At 35.2% G+C, this 13806-nt stretch overlaps 1 protein-coding gene across 1 annotated transcript; it reads left to right on the top strand.

Annotated features, from left to right (window-relative positions):
* Positions 1-1948: 1948 nt before the first annotated feature.
* On the top strand, positions 1949-7497 carry GH9C1 (glycosyl hydrolase 9C1). Its single transcript, XM_089382174.1, has 9 exons — positions 1949-2095; positions 2779-2991; positions 4200-4400; positions 4499-4585; positions 4847-5011; positions 5558-5681; positions 5780-5943; positions 6039-6375; positions 7193-7497. Exons 1-9 carry the CDS (start codon positions 2087-2089, stop codon positions 7495-7497), a joined length of 1605 nt encoding a protein of 534 aa, XP_089238300.1. The 5' UTR covers positions 1949-2086.
* The last annotated feature ends 6309 nt before the right edge of the window (positions 7498-13806 follow it).

Raw genomic sequence — 13806 nt, 5'->3', positions numbered from 1 at the left:
ACAATTCAGCCCATAAAAGCATTATGGATAAGGGAAAAAATTGTCAACTTTATGAGTTCGAATAATTGGACATTAGGATACTTGAACTCAACGATTAACAACATATGAAAGAAATAAATTAATATTTACCACATATGAAAGAAATAAATTAATATTTACCCCATAACATGGCTGCCATGAACAAATCTATTATCTTGTCCTTGTCCCCTTAGTTTTTACGGAGACGGACAATCTTGGACCAACATGAGAATCACTTGGATATTTTGCACTCTCTCCTGAAACCTCCGCCTCCTAAAATGGCAAGAATGCTAGGGGAATCTTGAAAAACCGCCGCCAAGCTAAACCTCTTAAACAATCAACCTTCACTTACCTTTGGGTCAGGTCTTCACCCAGGAGGTTTAGCTTGGCGGCGGTTTTTCAAGATTCCCCTAGCATTCTTGCCATTTTAGGAGGCGGAGGTTTCAGGTCTTCGACCTTCCACAAGTCGAGCAAAGGTGGCCTACTTAATAATTTAAAATAAGCTTACCTTTTGGGCAAGGGGTGCCTACTTAATATGCTTATGAGCCTACCTTTTGGGCAAGGGTGCCAACTTAATAAGCGTATGAGCTTTAACACCTGAGGGATCTGGATTGGAGAATGGAGAGGATTAGGCATCACCTCAGCATTCCTCTAATGGTGGGAGGTACTTCAAAGGACCCAAAAGCATCCATCCAAATTGCAACATCATCTATAGATCCTCTGAATTAGATTTGATATAATATCGGTTATGGACTTTTTGTTTTTGTTTTCGATGTCTTTGTACAAGGAAAATTAAACTAATTTATCTTATTTAGATAATTTTATCTATTTTAACATTCAATTATCCTCTCCCTTTTAAAAAAAATATTTTTAATATGATGATATCTTTCGAATAAAAAACTAACTTGAATATATACATATGTAAATTTCAATCACCAAATATAATACAATTCACCCCACAAAAGCTAAGGGAAAAAATTGTCAACGTTATGCTTTCCTGCTTTCGAATAATTGGACATTAGGATACTTCAACTCAATGACTAACAACATATAAAAGAAATAAACTAATATTTACCCCGTAACATGGCTGCCATGAACAAATCTATTATATTGTCCGTCCCCTTAGTTGGGTCATGGCCGGAGATAAAAATTGTCGAATCGAAAGAATTAGGTTGAAGCTTTTAATAAAATAGCCCGAACATTTGGCTGACGACAATCAATTTCTAGGATCAAATATATTAATGGGCTATAATGGAGAAATATATGGGAAGTCCAGAATTTGAAGCAGTTGTCTATAACACGATTTTTTGAAAGTTTTTTCGGCGGATTTTTTATTGGAATCGCAAGTTTGATAGCTAGTTTCTGCGCAATGAAAGCCTCCCAGGGGTTTTTCAGGGTGCTGAATCCAAATATGCAATTAAAAAACCATTTTAACTGCAAGAAATCAAGATTTGACCTCAATTCTTCCACCGATTCCGTCACCGGAATCTTCAAAAAGTCGCATTATAAACAACTCCGAATTTGAAGTCTGTCAGGTCGACTACAACGGACGACCAGGTTATTGGTAACTGCCAGTGAAATGGAAATTGTGTTCCTTCATTGACTAATAGAGTTCGCAAACGTGCCTGCAACCTTCTATTCCATCCATTATACCCACGCACGTCGTGTTGGTCGGAATTTAGAAATAGAGCGACATGATCGTGATTGCACGTGCACCGCAGGCCTGCATGACACCCATATTCGAATCCCCTCCAGTACGCTATATGAAGCGCATTATTCCATTACTATGCCAATCAACCCTCCTCCTCAGTTCAGCAATTTATGGTTGAGTTGGCTTCAGAATATGGAGCGGAGATCATGGAGTTCGTTTCGCTGGACGAACGCGTGTCTGGTGTTTGTAATTACCTGTGCAGTGAATGGTGTAGCCGTTGAAGCAGAACCCTTTCAGCCCAATTACGGTGATGCTCTCTCCAAAACCCTGTTATTCTTGGAGGCCCAGAGGTCTGGGAACCTCCCTTCCACCCAGCGGATCACATGGCGGAGCAACTCTGGCCTTTCGGATGGGCACATGCAAGGGGTAATTAATAATATATTTTCTTAGTATGTAGATTTTCACAGTAGAAAATATTTCTGAAAAATGTGTGTTTTTATTAAGATACAGCACGCTTTACTGAACACTTTACTCATTTTCTATTTTTCAAATCACTTATTTTCTATTTTTCAAAATGCCCAGGCCAATGCTAATGACTGGAAAGAAATCAAATTTTACATTGTTTCCAAACAGTATAGATGGTTAGGTTGGTATATTGAAGTTATTTAAATTTTGGAGGCTTTATCTATATGTTGGTAGTGTAGGAAGATACAAGTAATAAGAAAGCAAGTTCTATCGCCAACTCTACCGGTAGTGTAGGAAGATACAAGCCGATAGTGTAGGAAGATACAAGCAATAAAAAACAAGTCCCATCACCAACTCTAGTCTCTGGAATTTTGGTGTTTGAAATCAATTTACAAAAATCTCACCCATATTAAAAATATAGATAAATTTATAATTTTTATTTTTATTTATATTTAAATTTTAAAATAATTGGTGAATTCGTTGACATCTCAATCAGAACACACAGTTTTCCAAAAATCTTTTTCTATCATCTCTATATATTTTTTTCATGATCCCTATATACCTTACCTGGCCCTCACTGATTTGCATTGTTTGAATTTCGCAGAGATAAATGATCTGATGTTCTTGATTGGATGGTAGTGCAGGTAGACTTGGTTGGGGGCTATTATGATGCTGGTGACCATGTCAAATTCGGATTGCCAATGGCATTCACTGTTACCATGCTTTCATGGAGTGTGATTCAGTATCAAGCAGAGCTCGACGCTGCTGGCCAGTTGGAATATGCATTTGAGGCCATCAAATGGGGTATAGACTACTTCATCAAAGCTCATCCAGAGCCCAATGTTCTCTGGGGAGAGGTAAGGGACATCATGGGGAGTACTTTTCTGATTTCAAAATATCAGGCACATAGATACTCCAATCTGCAGACCATACATAGTTTTTTCCTTTCTCGACTGAGCGCTGCATATGAAACAATATTTAAAATAAATATATATATATATATATATATATTTTCTTTTATTTTGAATTTGAGAATTATTCAAAACTCTGTTGTAGATACATTATATATTTATTTATTCTATATTCAATGGCAAGGTAATATGTTTCATTTCAACCACAGCCCAAGCAACTGGGAAAATGTGTAGATACATAATTCCGATATAAAGTATATATTATTTTAGTATTTATATGCAATGGCAAGACAATGTATTCAAATATATACTTGAAATAATTGTCATCCCAGGTCTATAAGTGCAGGGAGAAAGATTAAACTTTCCGGTATAGTTGATTTTTTGTTTTTATGGGTGGGTATAATTAGATATCTACAAGTATTAGAAACATTTAAATTTTAAAATATTTGGCTTTTAACTAACACATTTATATTGAACTTATAGTAATGGATTTTTATATTAAATAAGTATCATATTTAAATTATAAATTATAGAATATTTAGTTTTTAATTATTTTGATATTGAGTGAGTAATTTATTTTTACTTAGATTATATATTTAGGAATATTTTGAAATTTGATAGATATTATTTAATTCTGATTTAATTTATTCTGGAATATTTTTTAAATTTACAATTAAATTAAGCTAAGCAAAATGAGTATGGAATAAAATTAACAGTTTCTCCATAACATTAGATACACTAAATGCAATCTAACATAAAAATACTATTTTTTATTATTTTTTATTTTTATGTCCATTGTAAACTGCAACACTTAATTGACATGAAGTACTTCAACAATTCACTTTACTCCATACCCATTAAATGTCAACATTATTATGTTTATCGCAAATTTCAAGAATATCCTAAAATCCAACCATAGAAGTGTCAAATTCCAAAATAATCCCAAAATATATATAAATTTCACATTAAATATCATAAATTTGAAATATCCTCCCTTCTACTGACTTATAAGTTATAAGCTAGATAGCCTATACTCCCATCTTTGGAGACAAATACAGCATACTACTAGTTTTGTGTGTCCATACATTCTCAAGGTGTTTGAGTTGAGGTATCTGTATAATAATAATGACACTATTACTGATAATACTATTCAGGTAGGAGATGGAGATAGCGATCACTATTGTTGGCAGAGACCAGAAGACATGACTACTTCGAGGCAGGCCTACAAGATTGATGATGCCAATCCGGGATCTGATCTCGCTGGTGAAACTGCAGCTGCAATGGCAGCAGCGTCTATTGCCTTCACAATATCGAATGCAACGTATTCCTCTACCTTGTTACAGCATGCAAAGCAGGTGACTTATTTAGAATCCAAGTTGTTTATTTCGACTGTACATGCAGAAAAACTATGATTGCATGTTTTTTTAAGTAATTTTAATGCACTCTGTTGCAGTTATTTGCATTCGCGGACCAATATCGTGGGCTATATGATGAGAGTATCAACGTAGCAAAGAAGTACTATGCATCGAGTGGATATTCGGTAAAATTGTAATCCTTTTGAATCGCATGCAATTTTGTACATTTTTATTCATTTACAAGGGGTATTTTTATGTTAATGGTAGATTTCATAAATATTTTGGAAAAAAAGAGAAAGATTAATTATTTGACCTTCTTCTAACTATCAAATTCTCAAATATCCCAAAAATCTGTAATCAACCTAAGTTCTCTCTCATCTGCATAAATTCAGTAAGATACAAGTGCTAAAAATCATGACAGCTTCTTTATCCAACAATTTGTTCAGGACGAGTTGCTATGGGCAGCATCGTGGCTATTTCAGGCAACTGGAGAAGATATTTACCTCAACTATGTGGTGAACAACGCGAATTCCTTAGGAGGTACTGGATGGGCCACAACTCAATTTAGCTGGGATACCAAATATGCAGGCCTACAAATTCTAGCAGCTAAGGTATATCAATCCTGAAACTCTGCCATCACTATGCTTATGCTATATGGTGGCATATATCCATGTCGTGAGGTTGCCCCACTTAGTCATATTGTCGAATTTCACCATTAGCTTGGCTCCTCTAACTTGGCCAAGTTAGAGGGCACACTCAAGGCTTCCTCTTTCTCCTCTATGTTAGAGGGTATACTCAAGGTTGCTTTTTTTTTCTATGTCCAATGTCTTTTCTCAATTTATGTTTCTGGTAGATTTATAGAATATTTTGAAATTTAATTGATATGAGTAAGGTTTTATCTTTTTTTTATTAGATTCTAGAATATTTAAGCAATTTAGAAAATCCATAATCCACTCTCATCTTTGAAAATAACTATAGAGCAAATACAAATGTCTATGTGAACTTACTTATTAAGAAAGGAAAACACAAACTTTAACAATAAAAAGGGGATGTCTCCAAACCCTGGTTGCAGAGCGCCTGCCATCTCGGCGCAGATTTGTTTTTTACAATCTAATCCGTAACTGACAAAGTGCATCTTCATGGTTGATCACCTGAAGGTTTTGATGGAAGGCAAGGGTGGGTATCACACTTCTACTCTGGAGCAATATCAAGCAAAGGCCGAGTTTTTTCTTTGTGCCTGTCTACAGAAGAACAACGGCTATAACGTTCGTCGAACACCAGGTGACTCTACTATTAGAACAACATCTGCCTCTTATTTTCCATCATTGCAGGGAGTTAATGTGATATTTGAGCTGAAAAGTGTTCAATTGCCATTGCAGGAGGGTTGCTATATGTGCAGACGTGGGACAATATGCAGTATGTCTCCAGTGCATCGTTTCTATTGGCTGTCTATTCTGATTATCTAGCTGGAGCCAAACAACAGCTCAACTGCCCATATGGACAAGTGGAACCGTCAGAGCTCCTGATTTTGGCAAAGTCTCAGGTTCACCATTTGAATTCAAGATGAAATAAGTAACTAAGCAATTATACTTTTTTGAGTAAAATTAAAACTTGAATTGATCTGATATCTATGCTCAGGCGGACTACATTCTAGGCCAAAACCCAATGGCAACCAGCTATTTGATAGGGTATGGCACAAATTATCCTACCCAAGTTCATCACCGCGGAGCATCCATCGTTTCGTACAAGACGAATCCAAGTTTTGTTGGGTGTCTCCAAGGGTACGAGGACTGGTACAATCGTGGCCAAGAAAATCCTAATGTCCTGGTTGGTGCTCTGGTTGGAGGTCCTGATATCAACGATAACTTTGTAGATGAAAGACAAAATTACGAACAGACGGAACCCTGCACCTACAACAACGCTCCCCTGGTTGGACTGATGGCTAAATTGCTTGGTCTTGGATCTCCACAACGAGGTACTGGCATTTGCTTCATCAATTTATCCACTATTTTCTTTTAGGTTTTTTCTAACTATTATATTTTTTTTGGAATTTTAGAGTTTTTATTGGAATTTAGTGAAATAATTTTTTCGCCAGATAGTGATTTTTTTATTTAAAATGTGTTTTAGAATAAAATATATATGTATTTATTACTCTGAAAAATTTTGAAACATTTTGATGGTAGAACATTCACACTTCAAGTTTATAATTCCAATAAATTCTAGAAAATGTGCCCAAAAAACTTTAAAACTTATAACAAATAGCCTAAGAGCTTTCATCATTTATGAACAGTTCTAATCAAATTATCTCGTTAAAATGCTTGAAATTTAAGAGTCCCGTCATTTTTAATGAGATTAATACAAAAAGGAACAAGTTTACAAATATTAAACACTATACCCTAAATCAATCATTGACTTATTAAGTTAATGTAATCATCGACTTATTAGGTTAATGCTGGTTCATTTTTTATTGTATTGAATGATTAAATATTTTTGTATTCTCATTCAATAGAAAATATGAAAATGCTGCTCATCGTGCTTAATATTGGCCGTGTCAAAGATATTTCCCTGTAAAGTGTTCCTTGCAAAACTTGATCATTTTGCATGCGTTAATTTCCTTTTAACAGCCAACAAGAATATGGAAGTTAGCTCTGGTTATCATTTTTCGACACCTCGGGCTTCTGCGCCACCTGCGCAATCTGGTAAACAAAATGCCTGCATCACTTCACAGCATAAAGTAGATATTTGATTTGTTTCTAGCTAAAGCTGATTTTGTTATAATTGGCTACAAACAGGCAGGAAAAACATGGGTAGTGCAGTTGAACTGATGCACTCCATCAGTGCCTCTTGGATCAGCGGAGGACGTGTGTATTACCGGCATAGAGTTAAGGTTGTCAATGTTTCGAAAAATCCCATCAGCCAGCTGATTCTCTCTGTCAAAAATATTGTTGGTCCTCTTTGGGGTCTTGTAGAATCAAAAGACAAAAATGTGTACACACTTCCACAGTGGATTAAGGTCTTAAAGCCCGGAGGCTACTTCTATATTGTGTACATCCAAGCAGGTCCTCAGGCAACAATATCTGTCCTAGGCTACAAATGAGAGAGCTCCACACATTTTCCCACTCGAGTCCATATAAAAAGGTTCAGTGAAAAACTAACCTGACAACTATTTTATAGTAGGCTGCAGCTTGGAAGAAATGGATTACGTTACTTATTTCCACCAGGGAGATGGTGATCCATTTCTGAATTTTCAAATCATTGTTCTCGCAAGGGATGGCCCTGAGTAAAGTAATAAAGATCGGCAGCAGAAAGAGGAGAAGCCAGCCATCTATCTACAGGGCTCCCTTTGCGTGCATTCTTACTTTTCAAGATTTGTATGGTTTATATACAAACAAAAAAATTGTCAAATATAACTATTTATGAAGGCTATAAAATGATGGTCATTTTATTCGGAGCCATACAGCTGCTCTCTTGTAAAAACCAGTCATTTTACAACTATAAAATCATCTCACCAACATGCAACTAAAGCACTTAAAAAACACAACGAAGTTGCATCAATCAGAACTCTATAAATAGGAGTTGCACCATGTTCTGTGAGTGAGAGATCTGGATAGATCAACCGAATTGCACATTGGTGGAAAATTTCACCCATACTGGTGAAGGTCTCTAAATATATATCTTAATTTGCAGAATTTATTGGTGTTCCAAATTGCTGCTACGGTTGTAATCAATATTTATGCCTATACATACATATTTTCTCGTTCTCACTCTGAAGAAAACTTGAACAATGGCATCTGCTTATGGAATGGAAAACAACATGGAGATAATCAAACACATTACTGCAACAATGAAAAGCCTTTAACTGAAGAATAGACACTCTAATTTTTAATTGCTCTCTTTTATCGGTATCAAGAGATTTGAACTCAAGAGAGACTTTACCCAGACTTACAGACCATTTAACCAATTGAGTTTTTGCAGTCTTGCTTTCTTAAATATTCAATGACAACGAAAGGTTCCTTTCCACTTTCCCTTGATTATCTCTAGAAATAACCAAATTGGTCATTCTCCTCTTTTAGAAAGTTGTTTGGTCATTCGCCTTTTTTACAGAGTTATTTGAAATAAAATATACAACCGTTGACTAAATCAACTTATTAAAATCTTCTTTAATAAACGTATGGACTTAGTCCATTATTATAATCACTCTGATTTAACTTATAAATCAACTTATTAAAATCTTCTTTAATAAACGTATGGACTTAGTCCATTATAATCACACTTAGTTAACTTTATATTAGATATCCAAATTCACTCTCTCAAAGGGGTGTAAGGGTTGTGTTACACATAAAATGGAACACAATTAGCTTAGGATTGTTTATCTATTGCAAACTTTATATTAGATATCCAAATTCACTCTCTCAAAGGGGTGTAAGGATTGTGTTACACATAAAATGGAACACAATTAGTCCAGGATTGTTTATGTATTGCAATTTGAGGTTGGTTTATCTATTGCGGGTTGTTGGTTAGAGGAGCAATATTGTCCTTGAGTTATTTTTTAAATAGAATAGAAGGCAATTGTTTATTTATTGCATTGTGGGTTATTGGTTAGGGCAGCAATATAAGTTTTCTAAGTTATTTTTTTATACATAATACAACACAATTATATTATTATTGTTTTATATAATGCATTATGGGTTGTTGGTTAGGCTAGTAATGTTTTTTTTTTTAACAAGATTTCACATTTTGTTAAATATTTTTATTTTATAGAAAAAATAAATATTAATGATAAAGTTAAATATAACATCATCTCATTTTTATAGTGAAATTCTTTTGCAAATTCTTTTATAAATAAGGTTTTGAAATTTTCATATGTTTCTAAATAATTTTCATTTAAATTATATTGAAAACCATCACCAAAAGAGAATTTACTTTATTGTTTGTCACTTGAATTTTGATATGGAAAAGTGCATTTTTTCTCTACTTGCCATTTAGTCTTTCAATATAATGTCTCGGCAAAGTTTTGATAACCATCAAATTTGTCTTATATATCTTGAGTTACTATGGTGTTAGATGTCATAGTTTATTTCTTGGACTTATACCATTTTGAACACAACCATGTAGATCTTCCAAGTTATTTCCTTCATTTTTCTCTCCATATCACAATATTTGTAGTGTTTCTTGATATGTTTTCCCTTCAACTTTCTTGTATTTGTATTTGAGTACCTATTGATGCAATTTTGTGACCCTCATATAGCAAGCACGCACTCAAAGCATTAATATGAGCATGCAATCCTTCATAAATTATCAAACTATGGTCATTCCAACTAAGCCAAAGCATATGTTGTAATCACCCATCTAAATGGAGACCTAAATTTAGCCTATCAATCAAGCATAGAAAAGAAAGGGTATAATATGAAATGTATATTTCACTCCTACTTTAACAAGCTATGGAACTCTCCTCCTTATGTACACAAAGGGGGTCATTTCTTGGCATATTATTAGGAGACCTACATTGTTGGCCCTATGACAAACATGAGGCACTTTGGCATCCAATACAAGCCCACAATAATTTAGCATGTTGATATATTCAACATTATAAAAGAAGGAAGTTTCATTTAAGACATATATGATATTTATTTATTAATGTGTGAATATTAAATATTTAATGGGGATGTGTATTTCATTAGTAAAACCTTTAATTGCATTCCATAGTAGCTAACAAAATAAAAAGTATGTGTGGAAAAGGCCATAACGAAGACATAATCCATATACACCATCAACACATGAACATGAGTATAATAGTGTTCCATTGTATTCGTAGCTTAACTATTAAAACACAGTAATAGAAGACAATGTAAATGTGTTGCACAAAACTCATATTTACATAGAACTAAGTCCCAATATTATTGGACTTCACTTAGAATAACTCCTCTTTACATATCAATATTCATATATATAAGTAATTGAGGTGGCTATAGATGATACTAAAATATACTAGGAAATCTATACATTGTAACCGGCTCACACAAAAGAATTTATGTCTTTACAAATATGCATAGAGGGTCAAAAAGATTGGTATAGAGTATTTATAGGACATTCCTTAAACTCTATGTACTCGAACTTCTATTGTTCTGCATACATAAAATTTGATCTTGTATTAAACTCATCTTTATGCCAATACTTAGACAAAATTGGGCACAACACCTACGTGCTACCCCTTCTAACTCATACTTGTGTTGGTTTCAGCATCCTACTACTCAAAAAGAGACTACAATATAAGGAATTATCGTATAGATCCATCCCTAAATATAGGCTTCCACCACATGAGAACATCCTACATCTTCTAGGCACATTCTATCGTGGTTGTATCCACCATAGCTTCCTCTTAAGGGATGGTTTTGGTTAGTTCCACCAACACAAAGTCTACTTTTAGTGTCATTTGTTAAATCACTATCATGAACTAAGCTTGTGCTTTAAATGTTATCTCTTTTATAAACATAATAATTTAGTGAAAAATCAAAGGGAACATACTTCTTCACCTCATGACAAGTTAATGTGTATATGTCCACCATCACGAGGCTCATTGTAACATGATCATTCTTATTATTTATCAATCAATATATATTATATATCTATTGAAATGTTTTCCTTCAAATATAAACAAAAATTGTTTATAAAATTGACATCAAAGCCAAGCCAACAACCCATTATAACTTCCCATATTGCTACAACAATCAATAAAAAAATTGTGTTTGTATGTTGCATCCCTCTTACTATCTCTGGCAATATGTATGTTGTTGCCACACCCACCTATTCTATAGTTAGTGTACACTAATCTACAAGATTTTCAATGCTCACTCACTACAAATCCCATCCATGATTCTATGTTTGTACTACCATAATTACTGCATATATATTGCTATCTACACTGCCATAATTGTTGTGTCTATGCCACTATCATTTGCTACTATACAACCATCACACCATTCATCAACATACACTACCAATTCATTAATTTATATAATTTAATTAATTTATCTACACTCAACCACAGTTTTGTCATCATACAACCACTCTTATCTACTTGTTATACCATTGCAACTCTACTACTCTACCCTCATTGGCCATATTTATTTATCATGGTAAAAAAATTGACCAACTAACCAAAAAAGTAAACACTTATTTGTAAAACCTTTAGCTTATTGAAGACCAATACAAAGTCTAGAACCACAAAATACAAGTGATGTGGTAACAAAAAAACCACGGAGACGATTACCATTTATATTAGAAAATAAAGTTGGAGACTAGGCCAGAACCCTTACCTTTTGCATCTGCCATCTAAGTACTACTAAAAACTACTACCCACAAAAAGAAGCTTATGGGCCTAGAACAAAATTTACCAAAATTCTGTGATATAACCTATTATAAACCCAACAAAAAACCCCTAGAAACAATTGATATTTACATAGCATAGTAAAGGTTCAAAGTCGAAAGAGATCCAATGTGTACATAGTTGCAAAATCCTAGGTCCTAAGGCACTCCTAATGCTTCACTCAGTACGATGTTTTTTTTGAGGTTGTTCCTCACTAGCTCCAGTTGTCAGAAATATGTTCTCATTGATGGAAAAGGAAAAGATTGTCGGCAAAGGCAAAGCATGGAAACTACAAATGCATTGATGATAGTGTTTTCATTAATGGAATCAGATGGAAACAGATGGAAAAGGTATTAAAGGATACAGATCAGGTTCTAAACACAAGAAGAAGGTTGAATAACAACATGGATGAGTGTGGTGCAGAGACTTTGGAGCTAGTTCTAGAGTATCATATCACCTCAAATGTAGATGAAACCCACCTGGATGGAAAGAGCTCGGAAAAATATTTCCAGTGATATATAGAAGTCTGAAAATGGCCTCTTGATTTGAGAGATAGAGTCAGTCAAAGTTGAAGGACCCCAAATCAAAATTAGCAGAGTTAGAAGTTGGTTGGAGGAATTTTGGTGCACAATTAAGTTTGGCATACATCCAAAATTAGTGGATGTGGTTAGTGGAGCATACATAAGATGACAGGACGTACGTGGCATGGACAATAAAGCAGTGGAAAAGGTTTTCATTGGCTACAGGCAGAGCCCACACTGCAACCTAGCCTAACAAGGGAAATCCAAAGAGAGCACCATGGCGGTAGTATCCCGGTGGGTGTACCCTGACAAAGTTATAAGGATTGTTTGAGTGCCAGAGTTGGATGATGCCAGCATATTATGTAAGCAGTAGGTTTAAACTATAGTCAAGTCCAATAGCAATTTATGCGACACATGCCCCCACTAACATATCAAAAAGAAAGTGTAGGGTCATGTGCGTCAGGTGTTAACGGGAAAGGGGGGTCGCAAAATAAGTTGTATTCCCCAAACTATCGATTCAGAGATCAATGATGGAGGTTAACTGCACACCCCCCCTATAAAACTACAAACAGCCTAGGGGGTTCATGCAAAGCACAGACATATTTTCTATTGACTAGGGAACATGACAAGTAGAGAAGAGCCAGCACAGTTAAAAAGGCGGAACCCTTGGAATTTTTTTAACAAAGAATTTTGGCAAAAAACCAAAGGCTCAGGACCCTTTCTCTCTCCTTTGACACGAGGACACATGGTAGCATTTCATTATCTCTTAGAGATGACGGTGGTTGATGATGTAAGCATGAAGTGGTCCAATCAAAACATGACACATGGCATGTAGAATTGGTTTTTTTGGTACTCGAATGGCCCATTTATGATTGGCACGTGGACCAATCAGAGATCAACACATGGCACAGGTGACGTCAGTGTGACGTTATCCCAGTAGTCAAAGCCTGGAAGACTAATAGAGCAACGAATAAGGGAAGCGTCAAGCAAGAGGCATTGGGATGACGAGGCGGTGTCAAAGCTTACTCAACCCAGGAGAAATTTCTATTAGCTCTTGAGGCATCGGGAGGACCCCGCAAGATAGCTAAGCCCACAAGGCCTAGCCTGGTGTTTTATAAAGGGGCACAAGTTTAAAAGCATCGAGATAGAAGAGCTTGGGAGCTCTGAGCTAAGCACTAGGCACAGGCTGTATGTTGCAGCGAAAACCAAGGGCATGGAGGTTTATAAGGAGAAATAAGCCCACAAAGGATTTAGAAGAAATTAAGCACCTAAAGGCTAAGCTAGAGGGTACATCGCCTGGTCCTATGGCAGAAAATAGGTAAAGGGGGCAGCAAAATGAGCTAAAGGAAAAAAATAGCGAATTTAGTAGCATTTTTAGTTAAAATTAAAAAGAGGCCTATTGAGTTCATGTTTGGCAGCATCGGCATATTAGATAGGCTTTGGGCCATAACCAAAGGCCTTGGATGAAATGAGTCAGCATTTTTGCAATAAGTAGTGTTGCAATATATTTGCATGGACA

Source organism: Pinus tabuliformis, chromosome J (assembly GCF_031772625.1).
Source record: "Pinus tabuliformis cultivar Carrire ecotype Pingquan chromosome J, CPIR1, whole genome shotgun sequence".
Taxonomy (NCBI): Eukaryota; Viridiplantae; Streptophyta; class Pinopsida; order Pinales; family Pinaceae; genus Pinus; species Pinus tabuliformis.
Note: the sequence above shows the minus strand (reverse complement) of the source record. Positions and strands in the feature narration are given on the sequence as shown.

What these genes read in the sequence shown, in the direction of transcription:
- GH9C1 (XM_089382174.1), top strand. An exon ending in ATGCATCGAGTGGATATTCG is followed by an intron (nt 4,586 to 4,846) that starts GTAAAATTGTAA and finishes CAATTTGTTCAG; the next exon opens with GACGAGTTGCTATGGGCAGC. An exon ending in TACAAATTCTAGCAGCTAAG is followed by an intron (nt 5,012 to 5,557) that starts GTATATCAATCC and finishes GATCACCTGAAG; the next exon opens with GTTTTGATGGAAGGCAAGGG.